Here is a 26,336-nt window from a genome sequence, read left to right as displayed (position 1 = left end):
CTCAATGCCAGCTGGGCCATAGCTGGCGCTGGCTTGTCTCCAAACGTAACCACTTTCATAATGTAAACATCTGGCTTTCTATCGGTCTGCATGTCTCGCCACAGGTACCGGTGTACATTCATATCTCTCTCAGGAATCGAGACCCTGTGGTACATCTTAGAAATGTCTCCGCAGAATCCAACTTCATTCATCCGGAATCTCAGCAGCACCCCCAAAAGATCATTCAGGAGGTCTGGACCCTTGAACCAATAGTCATTTAAGCAATGACCGTGATATGATGATGATGAATTGAATACGATGCGTACAGGTGTGCTTCTCTTCTCAGGTCGCAGAACAGCATGGTGGGATATGTAGTGAATAGGACCCTCATACTGATCTACTTCATTCTCTGTTAACTTACGAGCAAATCCATTCTCTACCAGTTCTTTCATCTGTTTACTATAGGCATCTGCATGGTCCTGGTTTCGTGCAAGCCTTTTCTCTGTTGAACACAGTACCTTCTCTGCTTGTGCTCGATTGTCAGGAAGTAGGTTGGGATCTTTTCTCCAAGGATAAGCAATCTCCCATTTATTTCCAACCTTTTTGCTAGACTCTCTGATGATCTGCTCTTCTTCCTTCTCCTGCTTACTCAAGGGACTTGGCTCGCAATGACAGGAGCTGGACTGCACTCCCATGGATTCTGAGCTCCAGAAATCAGTCAAGTCGATAGGAGATGTCAACTTCACATGCAGCACATTCATCCTGTCACTGCTTTTCTTGGGAGCACCAAAGATAACCCAGCCCAGTGGAGATTTACGAGCTGCTAATTGTCCCTTCTGTCTTGACTTACCCATATGCATCTTTGGGTAGTCTATGCCAATGAGAAGATGAACTGACCCACTTCCTCTTCGTAGATCACCGGACTTCAGATTAAACAGCTTGGCCATTGCATCTATCTTCACCTCTGCAATGTTCTCACTAATACATGGTAATGCCACTGCTGTCACCGAATGGATGGCATTAGTAGAGAGAGACTTCACTTTCAGTTGATGTTGTTTGGTTTCCATCTGCTCTTGCTCTCCACCGACCTTGGTAATGGTGATGCTGATGTTGCTTCCCTTCAGCTTCAGTTCCTCAGCAACAGACTTCTTGATTAGACTTACTTGTGCTCCAGAGTCCAAGAGCACATTTCCCTCACAGACTGCTCCTCGCTGCCCCAAGATCTCAGCTGTGACAATAGGCAGCAGTGCTTCCGAGTTACCCGCAAAGGCAACATCTACATTTCCACCTCTGACTTCTGTTGATGCGTGTAGGAGGGGATGGTGGAAGTATTTACATGGTTCCCCAGCACTTGTTTCACTGCACCTACGTCTTCGTTTGCAGTTGGACATTCTGTGTTCTTTCCCAGCCTTCTTCAAACAGCTGAAACATGCATGGTTGGTCTTGACTAGTTGAAGCCTATCTATCTGTGACATGGCTAAGAACTTCTTGCACTGATCCAACCAATGTGACGAAGTCTCGCAGATCCAACACTTGTGAAAAGGCTGGAATTTGGTTTCTTCATTCGGTACTGCCTTTCCTACTATATGAACACCACCTGACTTACTATCACTTCTTACTGGGGCCGACGCTCTCATTCTGGACTTCAGTTCGATTGTAAGCCAGGTGAGGAACAAATCGAAGCTTGCCTTGCCACATGTTTCTTGGTGTCTAAACCAAACCAGTCGGTCTTCCGGGCTAAGCTTTTTTTCCATTATGGCAAGCATGTGGCTGTTGTCTAGGTTCCCTGGTTGGTTTATCTCCTTTAAGGTGTTGTAACTCCTTCGAACAAGGTGAACGAATTCACAGAACCTGTCAGATTCTCCCGTCTTTAATGGTCTGACCTTGGAAATATCATTGATGATGGCGTCAGCTACAAACCGCTCATCCCCGTAAATCATATCTAGTTGCTCCCAGGCTGCGGTATAGTCTTGTCCTATCCCTTTAACCAACTGCAAGGGCTTGCTCTGAAGACAAGAGCGCAGAATCATGAGGGCATCTCTATCATCGTACTGATTTCCAACAGCATGGAGAAAATCAGCCTTGAAGATACAGTAATCTCGGATGTTGCCATCGAAGCTTGGCAGTTTAGGCCTCTCCATCTTATAAGCAGATCCTTTCATTCTCCTCCCTGCATCAGCAGGCTGACCTGCCTCTCTGGGTGACTCATCTTGCTGTTCATCGGCTGACAACGTTGCTTCTAAACTCTGATAATACCTGGCCGATGCACCTTGCTGATGTTCCTGGGGTTGCGTTACTTCCCTGAAACTTTCATCAACCTTGCAATAGTCCCTTTCGATGATCTGTAGCTTCATGAACGAATTATGGCACTCGTCCATCCACAACTCTTCCTTTTCGAATTCGTCGTCATCTTCTACCACTTCGGTATAACTAGCATGCTTATTCTGAAGATCATCAAAGGCACCAGCATACTGTTCAAACATCTCCTGTACTTCTGGTACAGGTCTCTGATCATTGATCAGGCTCTGAAGGGCCTTTCCATACCTGGACAACTTGGCTTTTGCCCCTCTCCTCTGCAGGCGCAGAGACTTGACTTTCTCAACTGACATATCTTTTGAAGACTTCTGATCCCTGATGTGAAGAGTCGTCAGATCCAGACAGCAGACTTCTCGTGGTGACCTTCAGACCTCTCCCAGATCATAGAAATTGAAGAAATTGAATTAATGGATCGTCGAAGACTCAGAGATAACAGACACCAGAAAAGGCCGCTTTAAACTGTATAGTCAGGCAGGCTCACTACCTTATTTTATTCAATCTGTAAAGACAGAAAACGGAAAAGCATCATAAACATATGTCCAATGATTTGACACAAAGAATTATCTGTTGTCATTACATACCAGAAATACTTCTTTTCTTCTTTAAAACAACTTGAAATATAAATATTCATCTGTATATAGTGGATGATGTAAACAAATACTAAAACCTCATCTATATAAGAAAAAACGGTTTATAATTAATCCACATAATCTTTAAAACGTCTTGAAAAGAGACTAGAAATAAACCTCATTTGCATATGTATTTGCATTAAGTCTTAGTCAAATGCTTCATAAATTTCCAATAAATCAGCTTTCCGTTTACAATATCATATTTCTTAACTTATTATTAAATAACACAATTAACAAACAAATATATCCGTTATTAATTTCAGTTATATCATGAGCCTAATGATAACTTGCCAAAAAGCTTTATTAACCAGATAAATAGTTAAGCCCGACTAAATTTATAAGAAACCCTTTAAAAACATTCGATATATATTCTCAACTTAACAGGCATCCTTCTTAGCTAGCGTTTGCAAACTAATATTAAAAACACAAAAGAAAGGCAACGGGTGACCCTGAACTGACCTTGCATAAATTAAAGCTTCGTTTGTTTGACAAAACTACTGAACTAAAAGTTCCTAAAAATCGGATAATTACTCAAACTGTCATTGTACAACCTTTTAAATGTGCCTTTATACACCTCACCTATCTTTGGTAGAATTAAAACGAAAACAAACGTCAATCAATACATGAGACCACGCCCATATGCCTGCCCTAACGAATCTCGCCTATGACGTCATCACGCCGCTAAATTCAACATTTGTTCCCTTCAAAAACTCAAATATTCATACGACTCTCATATTACTTTTCCTGAATTAATCTATCAAGCTTATGTCTTTATAACGTTCAAATATACTCTTAAAACTTCACACTTCGGCTCATAAAGTACAACTACCTTGCCGAATCGAGTGCGCACCGTAACTCAAGTTCATTTCACATCCATTTACTGTACATTACACAGACACGCATACTGCGAGCGTTTATTACACGCCGCACGTGTTTATTACAGTTCAAGAATCTCTACACTATCTTAAACGTACTTTTTCTTAATACTCTGTGGAAATTATCTTTATATCTTATTACTTATATAATATATAGTATTTTAATCATCAAACTTACTTCTTGGGCGGCATTTCCTGGCCAACTTGATACAAATTAAGAGACTTTCGTCCCTCGAACGTCAGTGCTTGACAAAATCAAAATGGCATCTAAATTTACATATTCATGAGCAGAATCGGCAAAAGATCTTCTTCTTCTTATATTGGTTTGAGTGGCGATTAGTCATGTTTGACTATTGTCGCCATTTACTCTATTAATAAAAATCTCACTTCTCACATAATAAAATTATTACCAATAATAATTTATACATATGTGAAATATTTTTCATGTGCATCCTTCTAATATGAAAAAGGGATGATTATGGTACAGTTTGCCGTAACTCTAATCAAAATGGCATATAAACAAATCTTCGCCAAAAACAAACCGCTAGCTTCAGCTCAGTTCCAACTAGTTGATAAACAAAAACTTCAGTTCCAACTAGTAGATAAACAAAAACTTCATGGTAGCACGAAAGTGACAAAATCGAACTTGAAAAATACAAGGAGCAAAAATCGACAAATTACATAATATAGTTTCAAGGTTTGCTCTGCAAACCACTTAGTAGCTTTCTCATGGTAATTATGTTTATCAATGGCCTATCTTGGGATACTCTTTCATCGCACATAATACTGGCCGATGTGATAGGAGTTTTTGCTTATTGAGGGAGACCGTCAATGCCTAAACAGACTCTATATCTATTTTGACCAAGTCTACCTCCTGATTGTGTGTTGTCAGCTGTTTTCGCACGACACGGGCAGGGGGTGTGGAGGGGGGGGGGTGGGTTGGTTACATAGTACCACCACCACCCCCTCCACCACCTCCCTCACCAGTCGCTTTCTGCGAACACGGCTGATATTCAATCCTTGATGTTATGTTTGTATTTCAGACTCAGGATTTCAAGGAAAGAAGATGTTTATGTACTGAATGTAGATTGGAAACTATTGTATACATACTTGGCTCTATATCTTATTGATATTATCACAACAAGCTTGTTGATTTAGAAATAGAGATATCTTAATGATGATGAGCTACAGTTCATTCTGATTTTTTTTTTAAATCAAAATTCTGTTATATATAGCACATATTCATGAGTTTAAGTAGTTTGACGTATGAACTCATGGTTACCCTTGTTTACAGTGTAATGTTTGTGCAGTAACAATGCGGGACTATATAGCTTGAGCATTGTCTTTTTTTTTTTAATGTATATGTGTGTATGTGTAACTATAGATTAGAAATATTTCAAACCCTATTAAGCATGGTGAAATTTGGGCGGGATTTGGTTCTGCTTGCAAGGTCCAGTTAGCTGTCACTCAGGAAGTCACTTTCTGCAGTAGACAGTTTTCGTTTTTTTTTTATTATTAATTTTTATATATATTTATTTTTTTCTTTTATTTTCCCCCTCGGTTGAAGGGCTGTGAGGTTGATTTATTTTAGGATGGTGAATAATGTATTAAATGTATTTTCATGCCATTTCCTCACACTTAATGTAAAAGGAATACGAGACAAAACAAAACGAGGAAAAATCTTTAGTTGGTGTAAGACGAAATCCGTTGACATAGCATGCTTACAAGAAACATATAGTTCGCCAGATATTGAGGATAAATGGCAATCAGAGTGGGGTGGGAAATGTATCTTTAGTCATGGTACGCACCATGGAAGAGGAGTTCTTGTGTTAATAGACAGTAAGATAGACATTGAAATTGGCAATACCTGGGTAGATGAAAATGGTAGATATGTTTTAATTAAATGCAAGATACAAGGACAGAAGTTGCTATTTGGAAGTGTATATTTTCCCACGGGAAATAACGAAAATGACCAAATACAATTTTTAAGTGATTTAGGTCAATTATTATTAAGGAATAATTTAGAGGGAAGTTCAGTAGTACTTGGTGGTGACTTTAATGTTATTAGAGACACCAATTTAGATTATTTTGGACATGTATCAAAAAAAGATTCAAAATTCAGTAAAAAATTACAAGAGTTTATGGACATTTTTTTATTAATTGATATCTGGAGAAATAAAAATAAAGACAAAAAACAATATACGTATAAACAGCTAAATCCATTCATGCAGAGTCGCTTAGATTATTGGATTATATCAGAGAACTTGGAACGGATAACATCCAACTGTGATATCGTTCCCTCTATAGCTCCAGACCATGCTGCAGTTAATCTAGTTTTCCATAAAAGATCACAGTCAAAAAATAACAAAAGATCTTATTGGAAATTCAATAATAGTCTTTTAAACGATAATGATTATGTTCAGAAAATGAGAGAAAAAATTAAGTCTTTAAAGAAGAAATTGTCAGTGGAAATTAAAGATAAAAGAGTATTGTGGGATTTTATGAAAATGGAAATAAGGAAATTTACTATTAAAATATCAAGAGAAAGGGCGAAGGAAAGAAAAGAAAAAATTGAAAAACTGGAGGAAGAGATAAAGAACTTAGAGAGTCTATTGTCGATTGATAGTGGACATCAGAAAGACATTTTTGAAAATATAAGAACTAAGAAGCAACAACTAAGTTCACTTTACGATTATGTTAATGAAGGTTTGAAAGTCCGTTCAAGGTCCTCATGGTATGAAAGTGGAGAAAAGAATACAGCATTTTTTAAACAGTTAATACAATCAAATAGGAAAAACAGTATAATACAAAAATTAATTATAGATGGAAATATCACTACTAACGAAAAGGAAATTATTGAAGGAATAAAATCATTCTACAGGCAACTATATAAGGAAACAGATATTATAGAAGACAACACTTTAAATTTCTTTCCTGGTAACCTACCAAAATTAAATGATACATCACAAAATTTATGTGAAGGAACAATCGTTGAAAGAGAATGTGTAGAGATATTGAAAGGTATGACACTCAACAAATCTCCAGGAAATGATGGTTTAAGTGTAGAATTTTATCAGAAATTTTGGTCAGTAATTGGAGATTTAGTACTTGCATCTTTTAATGAGGCTCTGCGATTGGGAGAATTATCAGCCTCTCAAAGACAAGCAGTTATTACCTTGATACACAAAGACGGCAAAGATCCAGAATTTATTAAAAACTACAGACCGATTTCGTTACTAAACGTAGATTACAAAATTTTATCTAAGGTACTTTCAAAGAGAATACAAGAAGTTTTACCGGAAATTGTAGGTTTTGATCAGCTGGGCTATGTTGGGGAAAGAAATATTGGAGAAGCAATCCGAATAATAGATGATATGATCTTTCATACTTCTTTCTATAGAGAAAGGGCTTTTTTGGTAGCCATTGACTTCGAAAAAGCGTTTGATTCTGTGTCACATTTATTTTTACATAAGGTACTAAAATCATTTAATTTTGGACCAAGGTTTCGCAAATGGGTAAATATTTTTTATACTAATACTGAAAGTTGTGTTATAAATGGATGCGCATCGACAGGTTACATTAAGGTTGGAAGAGGAGTAAGGCAGGGAGAGATCCTCTTTCTCCATATCTGTTTGTTTTGTGTATTGAAATTTTAGCTCACATGATTAGGAATAATCATCAGGTAAAAGGGATCCGTTTTGGAAATACAGAATTAAAACAAGTTTTGTACGCAGATGATATAACGCTTTTTATTAAAGACTTACCTTCATTTAAGGAGACTGAACGCATTTTTGAAGCATTCTATAAAATATCAGGATTAAAGATAAACAACGGCAAGACGTTTATATTACTTTTAGGCCCACAGTTTGCCACTCATAACTTTCCTTTTGGGAAGCAAGTCGATATCGTTAAGATATTAGGAATTTATTTTTCGATACACGAAGATATCAAGGAAAAAATGAACTACAAAGAAATACTAAGTAAAATTAAAAAATTATTTAATTGGTGGAAGCAACGCGATTTAACATTAATGGGAAAAATTCAATTAATGAAAGTATATGGCTATTCCAAATTGATATATTTATCATCATTGATGCCAGTTCCAGAGTGGGTACATAGTGAGATTGAAGAAATAAGTTTTGATTTTTTATGGAAAGGTAGAAACAAAATAAAAAATACCATAATAACTTTAGACTATTCGCAAGGGGGGCTCAAAATGATGAATTTCAGACTGTTTGTGAAAGCACAGAGAATAATGTGGATAAAAAGGCTTGTTACAGGAAAACAAGGTATTAATTGGAAAAAATACTTCAAATATTTGATGAGACCAATGGGAGGTAATTTGATTTTTTATTGTAACTATTGGGACAAGAGTGTGAATATTAAGCTACCTACCTTCTATCGAAGTTTAATAGAAACATGGACGGATATGAAAAATTATGTTAAAGCAGAAGAGAATTACAAGGGAAATGAAATTTTGTACAACAATAAATATATTCAGCTGGATGGCAAAACATTATTTGATGAAAATTTGTTTTTGAAAAATATATATCGACTTCACCATATTTGTGATGAAAAAGGGTTATTGAAAAAGGATGCTTATTTTATTTTAAAGGGTTTAAGTAAAGAAGAAATTACAAAAATTTGAAAAATATATTCAATAATTCCTCATGAATGGAAAAGAAACGTTCAGCCGGAAAGGAAGTCTATCCACTGTGGCCTCAGCCTAGAAATAGTATTTACAAAGAAAGTTTATAAATTTGAAGAAATAAATGCAAAAATGGTTTATAGAAGTCAAATTAGCAATAATGTAGAAATTAGCTCTGCTTTTTATAACTTAATGGAAGTTTATAATATAACAGTTAAGGAAGTGGAAAAGATTTTTGTTCGACCAAGGTTGTGCACATTAGTTTGCAAATTGAGAGAGTTTCAGTTTAAATTATTGTATAGAATAGTCTATACGAACCATCATCTACACAGATTCAAACTTAAGATAAATGGGTTGTGTTCATATTGTAATACTTCAGAAGAAACATACCAACATGTATTTTTTGAATGTAATATAATTAAAAGACTGTGGGAGAAATGTGCTGATAAATTAAACTTACCGTTTCTTAGGAGAATATCTTGGAAACAAATTCATATTGGAATAAATGGGACTAATGTAAAAACAGAACAATTATTAAACCACATTATGATTTTGATAAAATTCATGATCTTCCATGGTAGGGAAAAGGGGTTACCTCCAAATGTAAATGAAATTAGAGATAAATTAATTGAAAATAGAAAAGAAGAGAAACGGCTTGCAACGGAAAGGGGAACCTTGGCATTTCATTTAAGAAAATGGGAGCACTTTGACGAATCAGCCTCACAGTCTTCCACCACTTAGGTTTTTTTTTTTTTTTTTTTTTTTTTTTATTACCATTATTATTATTCTTTATTTGTAGTTTATGGGGGTAGGGGGGTTAAGTGTAGCTAAGGGTCTGGTTTTAAGTTGTGTGTATGTTTTTTTATTAATATAACTTCCTCATTAATCAGTTTGATTGAAGAGTATGGAGAATTTTGAGTTTTATATACAGATTATAAGTTTATTTCCGTAATTTAGATTTTTGCTGTTGTACCCGGATTCTGTTCTGTATTTATCCCTTCGTGATTATAAGTTGTTAAAAAAAATTTGAGCAGATTAATTTTAAGTTTACATTTGAAATTCATATATATTCCTTTTCTCACCATGTTAAAATGTTAATGTGTTAACTTGAAACAATTAAGTTTTAATGTCATGTTATATATATATATATATTTTTTTTTACATGTGATATGAGGAAGAAATAAATATGATTTAAAACAAAAAAATAATAAAGACCTTCCGGAGGAAGACCTTAAAGATGCGGGGCTTGTCAGCACAATGTCCCAAAGACCATCAGTCTACTTACTTCTTCTACTTCAAAGACCTCCCTAGGTGTGGCATGGGAGGTGCCGTCGCTCTCTGCAGTGTACCCGATAAGCTGAGCCTTCCCATTGATGAGAACAGAAGGTGGATTGACCATTTCATCCACGTGGTGTTCCAGTACGAACAAGTCAACGGCAGTTTCGTGCGACCAGTCGCTTATCATCACAGTGTGTTCTGATAAGTCATAGTCGTAGAGGGCGCTGTGTGGGTTGTCCTAAAGTTACAAAGGGAGCAGACATTGACATTTCTCAGAGAAATCTTCAACAGTAAAAATGGCAAATAAAACTTCACGCCTCGAAATGCTGTGTGCCTTACATTGTCATTTTAATGGGTTCCAATGGAGTTTCTGGTCTTCATATTCACGATAATAGCCTAACAAACAGTGCGTCACCATAATAACTCACCATCACCATTATGCTCACTATGATAATAATAATAGGGATAATATTCCTTATTTACCAAGGATAGGCACCCAAGCTCTAATGGACTGTCCTCCCAGCGGGCCTATATATATCTTAATGATATTTGCATCTTTCTCCTACAACAGAATCTAAAGCGACAAGCGCCTGACAAGAAGGCAGGAGGTCCCATTTCCTTTCTTTAGTATAACTCAGCCCGGGATCGAACCCACGAGTGTCATTATCATCGTCACCGTCATCATTAGTATTACCGTCATCACCATCACACCATCATCAACATCATATCTGTCACCATCACGGCACCATCACAATAACAGCATCAACACTATCACCATCATCAACATCATGGAGCGTCGTGGCCCAGTGGATTACTCTCCGGACTTTGAAACAGAGGGTCGTGGGTTCAAATCCCAGCCATGGCGTAATTTCCTTCAGCAAGGAATTCATCCACAGTGTGCTGCACTTGACCCAGGTGAGGTAAATGGGTACCGGCAGGAAGTAATTCCTTAAAAAGCTGTGTGAACCTGAATAGGTAGCCTAGCTTAGCTGAGTAATAATAATAGCAGGGCCCGCTGGGAGAACAGTTTTCGAGACTGAAGTGGCTACCATGGGTAGATATGCCATTTGTATTATTATTATTATTATCATCATCACTATCATCATCGTCATAATCATCATCCTCATATTACCAAGCTTACCTCTTCCGGTTCCCTGACAACGAGGGGACCGAAGAGTCCATCTGACCGCTGAAAACCTGCATGAGAGTGCCACCACTGGGTGCCAGTCCGATCGGCAGTGAAGTCATAGGTGAAGGATGAGAAAGGTGTAATGGGACATTGGGTGATCAGGGTGGCGCCGTCCATGTATGGTGTTTTCCGTTGGAGAAGGCCGTGCCAGTGGATCGATACACCTTCGCCATCGTCGAGCTCGTTGTTGACTTCGACGATGATACGATCTCCCTTGCATACCTGACAAACGATAACACATGTAATCAATTATGGACATGTGTCAATTTTGGTGCCTGCTATCTCTGGTGAAGTATGCAATTCGAATCGCAGCGACAATTCAAACTCGATCTTCTTTCTTCATACATTCATCCCTGCCTTTTAAGCCCGGAGGGGCCACTTACATTGACGAGTGGATACCATGCGCGACCAAAAAAAACACGAAAAAGGGATGTCTTTTTTCACGACAGAGCACGTTACCCTTTTTTCATCCCCGCAAATTAGACCCTTAACACGTAATTTTCCTAGCGAAATAAATACCCTTTTTTCATTATTTTTGTATTTTTGGCACCCTTATCACGTTACGTACGTAACGTGATAAGGGTGCCAAAAATACAAAAATAATGAAAAAAGGGTATTATCATCATCGTCATAATCATCATCTTCATAGGTCACGTCACGTACGTAACGTGATAAGGGTGCCAAAAATACAAAAATAATGAAAAAAGGGTATTTATTTCGCTAGGAAAATTACGTGTTTTGGGTCTAATTTGCGGGGATGATAAAACAAAATTAATTTTTTTTGTATATAGGATGTCATTTGCCCCAACACTTCGTGTTTAGAGTCCGATTTGCGCGAGGTGTAGAAGTGGGGTCGTACTAAACCAAATAAGGTAAAGCCGACGACCGAAGGAATCGTAACAATAAAACATTCCTGTACTTGTTTAGGGGTTCATTTCAGGGAATATTTGCCAAGAGTATCGTTTTTGTTTCCAATACTTGTTAAGGGTAGGGTTTCTCACTCCAATACTTGTTAAGGGGTTCGTTTTCAGAATATGGAAATTACGTGTTTAGGGTGCTTTTCGAGACCCCTTGGTCGCGCATGGTATCCACTCGTGAATGGAAGTGGCCCCCGGGCTTTTAAGGCCACCCAAGCGAAACTGAAAGCGTGGCTAATGTAGAAAAATGGCCTTTTATAGCAAAGTCCCTTACAATTTCGATGACCACCAAAATGACAAAGACATGTTTTCATTATGGACGGGTGGCCACCGAGACAGGTTTACTGTAGAAGTAGTAGTAGTAGTAGTAGTAGTAGTAGTAGTAGTAGTAGTAGTAGTAGTAGAAGTAGTAGTAGTAGTAGTAGTAGTAGTAGTAGTAGTAGTAGTAGTAGTAGTAGTAGTAGTAGTAGTAGTAGTAGTAGTAGTAGTGGTAGTAAAAGTAGTAGTAGTAGTAGTAGTAGTAGTAGTAGTAGTAGTAGTAGTAGTAGTAGTAGTAGTAGTAGTAATGGTAGTAGAAGTAGAAGTAGTAGTAGTAGTAGTAGTAGTAGTAGTAGTAGTAGTAGTAGTAGTAGTAGTAGTAGTAGTATAGTATACATAAAGTATCTCTCTCTTTCTCTATGTCTCACCTCAATTGCTGGACCAGGAAGTTGGCGATTGGCCACAACGATTGGACGACGGAATCCATCAGCCGCCACGCACCGTTCGCGTTCGCAGTCACTCTGATTGCAAGGGCAGTCGAAACAAGCTCTCGACATCGTTGAATACCATTCGATGTTGAAGGTATATCGGCATGTCATCGGTTCCGACGCGACGCATTCTCGGAAGCATTCGTGGGGCTCTGATGGTGGAAGGAACGATAAAACAATACGAGAAAGAACGTATCCGTTAAAATTGTTTCATTTAAAAATGAAAATGTCTATTTCCTTTTGGGATGATGGAACTTCATGACTTAAAGGGACACAATTTGGCAAAGGGAACATCAAGATTCATTAACTAGACACTTCAGGCAATTAAAAAATGGTTAAAAAGTATATCATGATGGTGCACGGGAACCCCCATTTCCGACTAGACTATTTGGCATTATGGAACTTCATGATTTTGCAATGTATTATTTTGACCAAAACTACAAGCCGTATTTGTTTCTGTTATGTTATTGGTTCTCTTTATCCATTTCTCATTGCTCATGTGAAGGTGAAACACGAGCATATCATTTTATTCCTGTACAATGTACATGTTGTATGTTTATGATGTAATTTTTCACTCTCTTTCGAATTCCCTCATTCCTCATGGAAAGAACAATAAAACCTATTTTAGATGTAATGAAATAATTGATATTTGTGATGATTAAATTGATGTGATAATGAGAATTGTTCATGTTTTCCTAAGTAGATGAGATGTTGAAAAGATTCATGTTTTAATTGGTGGTAGTTACATTTATGTTCACTTTATTTACATTACATTGTATGTGAGTGTGCAATTTTATAGTGTCGGTGGGTTGGCGTGAGAATATGTTTGTGCGCATGCAGTGTGCAGAATGAATTTGAGAGTTGGTGTGTGTGTGTGTGTGTGTGAGGGTGTGTGTGAAGATGGGGTGCGTGAGTGCATGGGGGCTGCTATTAAAGGGGAAAAGGTCACATTCACATAATTATAATATGTCAAAATCTTTTTCAAAATTATATTTTCATCATAAAAAGACCAAATTACCGCTCCCTTGCAAGTTTTTTTTTTAAAGTTTGCCCCTTAGAATTATGCCATTGTGAGTGTCCGTGTGAGCGAGTGTTCATATTACTTTTTGCGTGGTGGTGGGTGCAGATGTGCGTGAGCTAGTTTCGGTGTGTAGTTAAGTCAAAAAAATATTCCAAATGATGATTATTGTTCATGTTCCGCACGTGTGCACTCCTTCCAGTAAAAATCGCTTCACAAATTCCACCATGTTTTCGTCGCCGCACATTGTGGTTGCGGAGGAGATGATTGGAGCCTTGACATGCTTGAAGAGTTACCTGTCTTTTTTCGACATTGTGGTTTTTGCCAAATTTCCTTGATAATGTATTCATATCATCGTATTTTGTCAAACTCCTGTCCACCAACACCCACACAGAGACACACACTTTTTTCCAACACGTGTGTGTACACGCACGCGCAAACATTAATTAAAGAACCTCCAATCATATCAGGCGTCTGATTATTCTCAACACATTTCAGATTCGATTGTGGGACAAATGCCAAAAGCAAATCATCAGCACTCTCTAAATTATACAAAAAAGTCAGTTGTACTTTATCGCTTTTGTAGAGTATTAGATTTGGAAGAAGATATTTTCGCTATATTTCAACCAAATTAAATTCAATAGTATTGCGTGCATAATACAAGTGAAAGATTGAGTATTATTAGTTTGATATAGAAAAGGGGGACTATTTGGAAACCATGCTCTGCTCGTAAACGAACTTTTAAAATGGACCCTGCTAAACATGAAATCATGCTTCCACCACATCGTCCCACTAACAGGGGCCCAAATTACTCTATATAAGTATTTTCCCTCCTACCCTTAAAGGAGAATGAAACCATTGGAACAAGATAGCTTGAGTGAAAACAGAAAAATCAAAGAAACAGATCAACAAAAGTTTGAGAAAAATCGGACAAATAAGAAAGTTACGAGCATTTGAATATTGCGATCACTATTACTATGGAGATAGCAAATTGGCAATGCGACAAAGATGTGTGATGTCACTTGTGAAGAACTCTCCCCATTACTTTAGTATATATTTCACTTGATTTGATTTGATTTTATTTTATTTATTTCTGCATTCACATCAATATCATAATTACAAAATACATATATACAATATTTACAAAGGTAATACATGATTATAACAAAATAATAGTCGCATAGTATGAATATTGTAAATAAATATTAACAAAAAATGATGTGTTGTATATTTTTTCAAAACAAGATTATAAATGAATGCAGGAGACCGCCATCGTGAGCGATTAGGCTTGATGATGATGGAGGCCTCATAAAAGGTGCGTAATAGTTCTTCATTGATCAAGTGGGTGCTGTGCAGGTGTAGGTGCAGGTGCGGCAGAGAGCAGTTGAGATATTAAGTTTAAGAGGGGGCTGCGTAAGATGTAATAATGTTACGTTTAATATTAGCTTTCAAGGAGTAGATTGTTGAACATGATTTGATATTGTCTGGAAGATTGTTCCAAATATCGGGACCGTAATGTCGAATGGATTTGTGGGTTATTAATAATTTGGGGTTAGTGAGGTGGAGGTTTCCAGATATGCGGGTTGGGTAGGAATGGACAGACCTGTTGAATCTAAACATATTATTAAAAGACTGAGGAAGTTGATTATTAAAATACTTAAGCATAAATATAGCAATTTGAATTTAAATATAGCAATTTGAATTGCCTCTTTTATCACATCTATCCATAGATCATGTGTTCTTTCTACATGAGGGCATGTAATACATATTTTTTAAGAATACATCATGGAGAAACAGTTTGTATCATCATAAGAAAAAGCAAAAAGAGACATTTTGAGGGTATTTCATAGTCCACCAAAGGGAAAGTTGTTCATCAGTGACATCACACATCCTTGTCGCATTGCCAATGGGAGGATCTCCATAGCATTAGTGATTGCAATATTCAAATGCTCATAACTTTCTCATTATCTGTCCGATTTTTCTCAAACTTTCTTTATTCTTATTCTTTGATTTTTCTGTTTCTACACAAGCATATTTGTTCCAAAGTTTTCATTCCCCTTTAATAATGCCTCAATCATTCTCCTTGCATGATAGATTGAAATATATTACCATTTTCACGTATTCATGGTTGAAATGTGTACCCTTTTGTGCTGGTTGCTGAAAGCGTGAGAGAGCGAAGAGCTTAGAATAGGAAGATGAACTAATCGAACAATGAAACATAGGTGAACTTTGAGTTGAACAGAGACAAAAAAAAGTCGGACAGAAGCCGCAGGATGCGGAATAACAGAAAAATGTCATAACAAATAAGTTTTTACGAATAATGTCATATTCTTTTATGAATTTGGAGTGGTGTCGATAATCAATTTTACTGAGGATTGAAAGATTGTTTAGAACATGGTCCCACGTCAATGATCTTTCGGCGTGGGAGAAATAGGGTAACACAGGGGTATCCAGAAATGACAATATGTTTCACAATGAAAAACAATATCTATCTTTAAAGTACAGTACTTCTAAGCATTTTTAAGTAATTGTAAAAACGGTAATCTGTTTTGTTCAACGTGGCATATCTCGTGTTTTGAAGAGTTTAAAATTAGATTTTTTTCTAACCAATATTAGCTATCAGGACAAAAAAAAATTGACAGTAACAGTGATAATAATAATAATAATAATGATAATACTGATGATGATGATAATAGATGATAACGAAAATAATATTAACAATAATTTTGATGATAATAATGATAAAATAACAATAACAGTAATAATGATAAATGATAAAGCAATAGAATAATAATGATTATAATGATAATTATAATGATAATAATTATTATTATTATCATTATTATCATTACTATTGTTTTATTATTATTATAGGTGGATGCATAGCCAGTACGTTTTTATCCCAAATGAAGGGTGGCCAGACTGACTTGTTTTCAGGTCAATCTTATACTGGTCAATCTGACTCAGACATTTTTCAGGATTTAACCTACCATTGACAGGAGGAACCAAGGTCAGTTGGTCGAAGGAACCTTCTGCAGAATCCAAAGTGGTGTTCCGTACACATGATTGCTCTAAACAAAAACAAAAGAAACGATTGTCAATGCCGATAAACATGTTAAAATCTTATTCAATTTGTAGGATCCTGTCACAGAAAAGACGTATTCCTTAAAACATACGATAGGGCAGTTCAATAAATGAAGATCTCACTTGCAAAAGGGGTTAGGTCCATTTTTCATCAAATTTAATTTTAATGTCTCAATGTATAGATTTTTAATAGCTCTATAAAATGATACGAAAGGAAGGTTGAAATTCCTATTGAAAAGTGAACTAATATGGAAAAGAAAAATCACTTTTTTTCAAAAGGGGCTAGGTCTATATCAGTTTAGTTGCAAAAGGGGTTAGGTCCACACAGATTTTTTCTGGAAAAGAATATCATAAAAAATATGAAGACAGATAGATTTCTTTCATACTCAGTTTCATGTTCTTTTGCAACAAAACTCTTCTGAATTACTCATTCGTCAAAAGGGGTTAGGTCCATTTTTCATATATTTTATTGTTTTCTGTCTCTAAACCTATATTTAGTCACTCTGATGATACGAAAGAAAATATGAAATTCAAATGAAAACGTGAAAGAAAGTGGCAAATAAAAATCACTTTTTTAATAAAAAGTGATTGTATTCATTTTAGTTTACTTGCAAAAGGATTGAGATCCACAATGATAATTTTTTTAAAAATATATAGAAAAAAATGAAGACAGTTAGATTTCTTTTATAGCCAATATTATGCTCACATGATAAGGTAGTACATCATGAAGATCTAGTTTCTCATAAGAATATTGCAATAAGTGAGAATAAATAGCGTGTTTTTTCTCGGAATGGTCCAAAGTGGACCTAATCCCTTTTGCAACTAAACTCTTCAAATAATCAACCTGTTATACATCACCATCCCCCCCCCCCGCCTTCTTCTCCCATTTTTTCTAAACATTTCTAGTCGCTTTACGGTCTGCCTAAGTCATGAAAATTTGAGGGCAACTAAATATATTATATAAGCTATAAAAGTTTGGGCGAATAGCCCCATTCCCCATCCACTTCGGCACAATACCAAAAATGGAAAGGGCGGCATTTGAGTAAGTACGTTCAAGAAACACTTAGATCCTTTTTAGGTGGCCCCCATATCCAAATTAAAATATAAGATATAGTGAGGGACATCATCGATTCTCTCATTTGCATGTGACTAAATTCTGCATATAGCTATTTCGTGAAAAATAAGCGAAACTTTCAATTGACATAACTTTTTTATTTTACATCCGATTCTGATGAAGTTTTCAGCATTATGCTTGTTTCATTCGTCTGTGTTGATTCAAATCAACATTCTTTTTTTAGTTGTACTTGACCTTTAACATTTATTCCTGCTTCTTGATATTATGAAATGTTAAAAGCGCCACTGAGTATTTCCATACAGAAGAGGAGAGGATCATTTCTTCACCCGCTCTCCCTCAATCCAAAGGGGGAAAAAATATAATAAGTTGATTCAACACTAATTACCATCGCGGATTTTCCCTTCAACTGATAGAAATACTGGGCCCCGTCTTACAAAGATTTACGACTGATTCGATCAATCTTAATTATGGACGGCCAGCAATTGATTTCTTGAAAGTTTGGTATAATCTCCTTTGTTTACAAAGAACATTTTGCAAATTTCATGTAGAAAACAATTATGACACTGATGGATTTCCATATAGAGTTACGATTGATTGGATCAATCGTAACTCTTTGTAAGGCTGAGCCATGGGGCCCGTCTTACAAAGAATTGCGATTGATCCGATCAATCCCAAGTTTGGAAAGCCAGCAAAGTCAACATATAAAATGCATGTTTGCTCAATTTTTTTTCTAGATATGAATGTATATCCATAAATTCAATGATTTCTTGACAGTTCAGTGTGTTTTCCATTCTTTGCAAAGGACATTTTGTACATTTCCTGTAGAAGAAATTATGACACTGATGGATTTCCATAGAGTTAAGATTGATTGAATCAATTGTAACTCTTTGTAAAACCGGTCCCTGGTGTCTCGTCAAATCAAATACAGACAAGCGCAACAATAGACGAAATGTTTTTCAGTTTCATACCAAGTTCATTTCATTGTGCAGAGGAAATTCACCCATTGCCCCATTGCCTCTATGGATAGGGATGAGATATTCCTTTATTCGAATTACACAAAAAACACATCAATGTTAAACAAGGGTGACACAAACACCTCCTATACTATTAAAGAGTTTGGGTATGGCGGTAATGGTTTGTTCAAGGATAACCCATCCTTCAGATGAACTTTTGAATCGTTTATAAAAGTATCAACAGCGGATATTAGTGTGGATCGTTGTGGCCCAGTGGATTAGTCTCCGGACTTTGAAACAGAGGGTCGTGGGTTCAAATCCCAGCCATGGCGTAGTTTCCATCAGCAAGAAATTTATCCACATTGTGCTGCACTCAACCCAGGTGAGGTAAATGGGTACCTGGCAGGAATTTTTTCCTTGAAATGCCATCGCGCTGTAAAAGGCTGCGAGGCTAAAGCCAGGGTAATAATATCCAAGTCCTTTGGAAGCGCATAGAGACGTTATTTATAATGTGTTATGCGCTATACAAGAACTGTCTATTATTATTATTATTATATTCGTATTTCCCATCGCCAATATTTAAAAAACGCACATACTGTTGGGGGTTATTAAATCAGTTCCAATATTTCATGTGATTTGAGATATGAGATTCGAGAATTTATTCATTTCCTCTCACAAAACACAGCAAAATGCAATCGAAGTAAAAATGCATCGTCAAATGTCCCACACTACTATGCCAATCATGAAGAACTTGTGAGAGACAAATTTGGTTTTTTTTTATAGATCATATAACTGAGAATATAGTTTCATTCATTTTTAAGAAAACCAACGAATGCCTGATAAACATCTTGTGCTTGCCCGCATTACGACAACAAATCATATCATGTTGATATTGAAGAGTAATTACACTCAGGATGTTTTTGTTTTATGTTTTGATATCAATTTTCTTAGTTTCTTGTTGAAATTAAAAATTCTTAGGAATCGCTTGGATCTTGCCATTCACACCGTGTGACGTAATGCGACATGTGATCGGGTAGAAGTCTCATATTTTATTCTTCTCCGTCAAAACCCTATTAACTGAACAATGCTGCAATCATTATGAGTACCTTGATAGAGTTACTGCTTCATTGTAGTGACAACAAAAAGTGCATCTCGTTTTATGCTCCATGATATCAATGTCACCATTGGTCTCTCTCTCTCCCCCTCGCTTCCTCCCCCCCCCCTCCCGTTCTTCCTCTCTCTCTCTCTCTCTCTCTCACTCACTCCCTCTTTCTTTCTCTTTATCTGTCTGTATCTCATTCTTTCTCTATCATTAAGTATTAGTCCCTTGATTCCCTCTCCACTTGGTCTAACACCGCTTAGAATATAAGTCTAGCTGAACAAGAATTTTATTTGAAGAAGTGCACATAATAAGAAAACGAAGTCGAAATTGGGCTTTAGACAGTTAGATCAGGTGAGTATTAGACCACCACAAAGGAACGAGACCGACTCTAAATCGACCAATCGGGTTGGTCATTTGACATCACGTGAACGCTTTTGGGGATCTTTAATTTGTTTTGTTGGGATGAATGCAGCATCAGCAATCAGGTATAATGTTCCAAGGCTATGATCAGTAGTCAATGACGAATCAACTTCCTAGGTCGGTAGTACAACCACAGCAATAATAATAATAATAATATAGTTATATTTACCCAGTGTAGCCACTTTAGTTTCGAAAACTGTTCTACCAGCTGACCCTGCTATTTTTATTACCCCGGCTTTAGCTGAGCTGCCTAGGCGCTCAAGCATTAAAGGATTTTTTTTTCCTACCGGGTACCCATTCACCTCACCTGGGTTGAGTGCAACACAATGTGGATGAGTTTCTTGCTGAAGGAAATTACGCCATGGCTGGGATTCGAACCCACGACCCTCTGTTTCAAATTCAGAAGACTAATCCACTGGGCCACAACGCTCCGCAATCACCGTAGAACATTTTTTTTTACCAATGGATTGGATAGACTATACAATGTACAATTCATCATGAAAATCAAGCATACGATTAATAGCCAACATTTTTGTTACGCGACATTGGTTCAGTAACATTGCAAAGAGTCAAAATGAATGAATTCATCAATTATTTCTTGAATAGTTGACTGAACATTTCTTACATTGGCGCCGTGATGCCACCAAAACCTACAATATCACATAAAAGACAATTAGATCAGACCTCGAAAAATACATAATCCACAGTTCATAGGCGGGTCAAAAACCTCAAATTCAATTCAGTTCAAGTAAACATCTATTTTTCTTCCTATTGAGATTTCATTGATTTTTGATATTGAGTAAACAAATCATAGAGTACAAAACAATGAATGTAAATGCTTAAATTGTGCCTGTGATGTGGAAGAAGGCTTAAAACCGAAAAAGCAGGGACTTGTGTCGGGATGCATCTGTAAAAATGTATTACTAGATAATAGGTAAAAAAAATAATAATCGAGGGGGCACAAGAGAGTATGTCAATTTCGTTCAGGATTCAGATTTAGATTTTGATTTATTTATTTCCGTTCAACAATTTTTTTCAAAATACAATTAAAGTAACAATACATATTTAATATGATAGATAGTACAGACAAATCAATGAAATTTCGTAACAAATGTTGAATATAAATTAAACAAAAGTGGAATGCCTCTGGCCGTCTCACCTGCATAGCAGCAGTGCTGACTTTGAATACTACTCTAACTCGCACAAGATGTTCAGTGATACATGGTTACTCTTATGTCCACTTTTTATGAACTAGACCAATAAACTTACAGAGGTATGATGGTTATTCAACAAAAAACCCCAACATGGCCAAAGTTCATTGACCTTACATGACCTTTGACCTTGATCATGTGACCTGAAACTCGAACAGGATGTTCAGTGATACTTGATTACTCTTAAGTACAAGTTTCATGAATCAGATCCATAAACTTTCAAAGTTATGATGGTAATTCAACAGATACACCCAATTCGGCCAAAGTTCATTGACCTTTGACCTTGGTCATGTGACCTAAAACGCGCACAGGATGTTCAATGATACTTGATTACTCTAATGTCCAAGTTTAATGAACTAGACCAATAAACTTTCAAAGTTATGATGGTAATTCAACAAATACCCCGATTCGGCCAAAGTTCATTGACCCTAAATGACCTTTGACCTTAATCATGAGACCTGAAACTTGCACAAAATTTTCAGTGATGCTTGATTACTATTATGTCCAAGTTTCATGAATCAGATCCATAAACTTTCAAAGTTATGATGGGAATTCAACAGATATCCCCAATTCGGCCAAAGTTCATTGACCCTAAATGACCTTTGACCTTGGTCATGTGACGTGAAACTCATGCAGTATGTTCAGGGATACTTGGTTAACCTTATGTCAAGGTTTCATGAACTAGGTCCATATATTTTCTAAGTTATGATGACATTTCAAAAACTTAACCTCAGGTTAAGATTTCGATGTTGATTCCTCCAACATGGTCTAAGTTAATTGACCCTAAATGACCTTTGACCTTGGTCATGTGACATGAAACTCTAATAGGATGTTCAGTAATACTTGATTAACCTTATGGCCAAGTTTCATGAACTAGGTCCATATACTTTCCAAGTTATGACGTCATTTCGAAAACTTAACCTCAGGTTAAGATTTGATGTTGACGCCGCCGCCGCCACCGCCGTCGCCGTCGGAAAAGCGGCGCCTATAGTCTCACTTTGCTTCGCAGATGAGACAAAAACTACAATTTGTTGCAGTAAAAAACTAATTTTATCAATGAAAAGAGACAAGAAATGAACGGAGGGACTTACCAAGAAAAGCAAAAGCTTGTAGAGAAGGCAAGCCCCTAAACTTAGATTCAATACTAATTATAAACAAACTATATATACAACTATATACAGAGATTTAATGACAAGCAATAAGAAAAGTTTTTTTCCTCCAAAATATATGAACCACCCCCCCCCCGCAAAATTTTACACACAGATAGAAAAAATGAACCCCCTTAAAGAAAAGAACGCAATTAATAAATAAAAAAAATAAAGGCTCCCCCTTTAAATATAGGATATAATGACTAACGGTCAAGTCTATTCCAGTGAAAAAAAAGGTAATTTGAATGAATAGACTCAAACAAATCAAACAAGTATAACGTTGACAATTGCATTATAGTTAGATGTAAAATAATTCAGAAGTGGTTTCTCTACTACAGACCATCTCCACACACTAAACCAATTACTGTATTAGAGAAGACTTGCGAATACAGACAAACCTTGTGCGTGGCATTTGCAGCCTTCACACAAGCTTTTGATAGTGTAGAATTTCAGGCAGTAATAACAGCATTACAAGTACAAGGTGTGCACCATAGTTACATTAAACTCATTCAGGAACTGCAACCATTCACCTGCACAAAGACAGTTATGAATTCCCCATTAACAGAGGAGTGCGACAGGGAGATACCTTTTCACCCAAACTGTTCAACGCTGCACTGGAGGAAATAATACGTAAAATAGACTGGGAAAGTACAGGGCTAAACATTGATGATGAGTGTCTCCACCACCTGAGATCTGCCGATGATATCATTCTAATCACTGATGATGGCCTCAAGCTAGACAATATGCTTAACGATCTCAACACTGAAAGTAACAAAGTAGGCCTGAAGATCAACATGAAAAAGAAGAAAGTAATGTTCAACAAATTTGCTACGGAGCAAAGAATCATAATGGATAATTCTGAAGTCGAGAGCGTAGATCATTATATCTACCTTGGGCAACACGTCAGAATGGATCATGAACAACTGGAAGAAGTTAAACGGAGGACAAGAGCTGGATGGATCGCTTTTGGGAATTCAATGACATTATGCGGAGCAATATGCCAATTTGCCTTAAATGAAAAGTCTTTAATCAATGTGTTATACCGGCAATGACCTATGGTTCTGAAACCTGGTCTGTAACAAGAAAATGGAACAGAAATTAAAAACCACTCAACACAGTATGGAACGTATAATGCTAGGGATATCAAAACGTGACAGGAAAACCATACAATGGATTAGGAGCCAGACTAAAGTAATAGACATAATCAAAGCAATTAAATCAATGAGATGGAGATGAGCTGGTCACCTTGCAAGATCACATGATAATAGGTGGACCAAACGCATCACAGAATCGAAACCATGGCTAGGATCACGAAATCGGGGTAGACAAAAATTGAGATGGAGTGACGAGCTCACTAAATTCATTGGCATAAATTGTATTGGATCGGCACAAGACAAGCACCTTTGGCACCAACTTGAGGAGTCCTTCGCCCTGCAGTGGGTTGAACATGGATGATATGATGATGATGATGATGATGATGATGATGATGATAAGTAATCATCGAATCTCTTATCTGCCTATCACTCTAATGTGCATGATTTTGTGAAAATAAATATTAAGATACCATATTTTTTTTGTTTTGCTTTACATCTGAATTTTGAAAGTCAATTTAGCAATATACTTGTTTAATTTCTCTCCATTTGTCTCATTCAACTTCTTTGGAGTGGACTTCACCATATTGCTAGCAGCTTCCAATGCAAGGACTGTATGGAAATAATGCTACTAGTGCAAAAAAAATAAAGACGGGTTATTGCTTGTCACTGAATAATCTATATTCAGGGGCGAATCTAGATTTTTTTAAGGAGGGGGTTTGGCCGAGATATTTGGCAAACAAAGGGTTTCAATACCCAATGAATGTCATTTTGGTGCAGGGATTTTTTTATAAGCAAAAAAGAAAAGAGTTCACTATAAAATGAAGGTTGTTTGGAATAGGCTCCAAAATGCAGGCCATATCTATTTCTATTTTTTACTTGGTAGCCCCAGAGGGGCTTAAATCCTTTACCACCCCCCCCCCCCCCCGATCCGCCACTGATATGAAACTCTTTTTGAAAATTTCTTCCTGCATCGTTTTATCCCCGACGTCAGACTGAGGTGGGTGAGCTGTTGACCAAGTTGTTTTCAGAGTGTTTACAGATCGACCCATAAACGGTAAAAACGCTGATTAACTGTTTGTATAAAATATTGTCTACTATGCGAACTTTACAATAGTTGTTTAAAAGTTTACACAAGGTTTTTTTTTTCATATCTTAAACAACGAAATGTACTTTAATATTGAATTTTCAATAAGTTATACAGGTCTTGGTGTAAATGTAAACATTGCTATTCGGATTCATATAACGCGATCACAATATTCGCACATAAAACGATCAGACATCACAGCCCAAACATCTGGAATGATTTGCCCAATGATATAAAACTCACTGCATCTATCTTTTCTTTTAAAACTTCATTGAAAAACATCTTTTATCGAATTATTCTTAGTATCACACCTGCATGTTCACCCACTTGCACTCACACGCACACTTCATTTCTTCTTTTTTCTTCTTTCTCCTTTTCTGATGATTTGTGACGTAACATTTTCTTCCAGACCCGGACCTATAAAACATTAGGTTTCCATGTAGCGCTTTTCCCCCTTTGGCTGCTATTGCTCAAGCATTTTTTCTTATATAGTTTGCCACTGCATTTGACTTTTTTCATTACTTTGTCTTATCCTTTAATTGTATTCATGTCTAAATTTTGTTATGATCTAATATAAATCTGTCACATTACAATGTACTTTCATGTCATATTACGATTACGTTTTATGTATTGTAAAATTTATTTTGACTTTACAATAAATGCAGAAACTCCTCCTGCAAAAAAAATATACAATATCCTTTCCAAAAAAGTACATTTTTCTTTTTCTCAAAATAAATCCGGTAAAAGATCAATTATGAAAATTGTGAACCTGAATAGATTTCCAATGAAATAAATATTGATGCTGGATTTTTGGTTTGATTCGTTCTGACAGACACAACATTATCAATGAACAACTTGATCAATTAAGAAAGACATTTATGTACCATCTTTACGAGGCCGCCATCATTTTCAAGCTTAACCGCTCACGATGGCGGTCTCCTGCATTCCTTTAGACTGTTATTTTCTTTTAATTGAATATTGCTTCTTGTTGATATTTATTCTTCATTGCTTTTTTATGACTATTGCTTTATTGTTTTGTAAAGCTTTAATGTATCACCTAGATGTTATGTTGCATATTTATCTTGAATGCAGAAATAAAATAAAATCAATCAATTATAACTTACCTTGTGCTGAGACGAGCAGTAAAACATGACAGAGAAATAGGGCAATTAACACTCGCGCCATATTGTCCGATCAAATCCTATCAAGACTTCAATCGAGTTGATCCATCGACGAGGGAAATGTTCCCCAAAATGAAATAAAAACACTGAGAAAAGACTGCTCTGCTGCAGTCTGTCTCGAGTGCGCAAGTCAGAACCCGTTGAAAAAAAAGTTTACCAAGCGTAACGGGGGTGGATCTGTTATAATGAAGTTAAATAATTGAGTGCAGTTTTCTACGAAAATTTGCTCCGCCTCCTTTCTTTCAATTCACAGCACACAGTCACAAACGGACATACATATGTAACATTTATGTGGTTACAAAAATTGTTTCTCTGTTTATTTTGTTTTGATTTAAATGTATGATTGGGCCTTGATGACAGATATTTTAATAATTTCTCCGACACGCTTC

General features: G+C 36.4%; 1 protein-coding gene across 1 annotated transcript in view; it reads right to left on the bottom strand.

Moving 5' to 3' along the window:
• The window catches only part of LOC121420147 (laccase-1-like), a 45,447-nt gene extending 19,448 nt beyond the window's left edge, over positions 1 to 25,999 (bottom strand). Inside the window, exons 1-5 of the mRNA XM_041614686.1 lie at positions 25,891 to 25,999; positions 16,586 to 16,666; positions 12,518 to 12,729; positions 10,867 to 11,136; positions 9,733 to 9,963 (exon numbers count right to left, since the gene is read on the bottom strand). Coding sequence (XP_041470620.1) covers positions 9,733 to 9,963; positions 10,867 to 11,136; positions 12,518 to 12,729; positions 16,586 to 16,666; positions 25,891 to 25,951 — 855 coding nt within the window. The 5' untranslated portion in view covers positions 25,952 to 25,999. The remainder of the gene's footprint in view (positions 1 to 9,732; positions 9,964 to 10,866; positions 11,137 to 12,517; positions 12,730 to 16,585; positions 16,667 to 25,890) is intronic.
• Between the last annotated feature and the right edge of the window lie 337 nt (positions 26,000 to 26,336).

The sequence above is a fragment of the Lytechinus variegatus genome, chromosome 8 (genome assembly GCF_018143015.1).
Source record: "Lytechinus variegatus isolate NC3 chromosome 8, Lvar_3.0, whole genome shotgun sequence".
NCBI lineage: Eukaryota > Metazoa > Echinodermata > Echinoidea > Temnopleuroida > Toxopneustidae > Lytechinus > Lytechinus variegatus.
The sequence above is the reverse complement of the archived record's forward strand: the minus strand, read 5'-3'. Positions and strand labels throughout refer to the sequence as shown.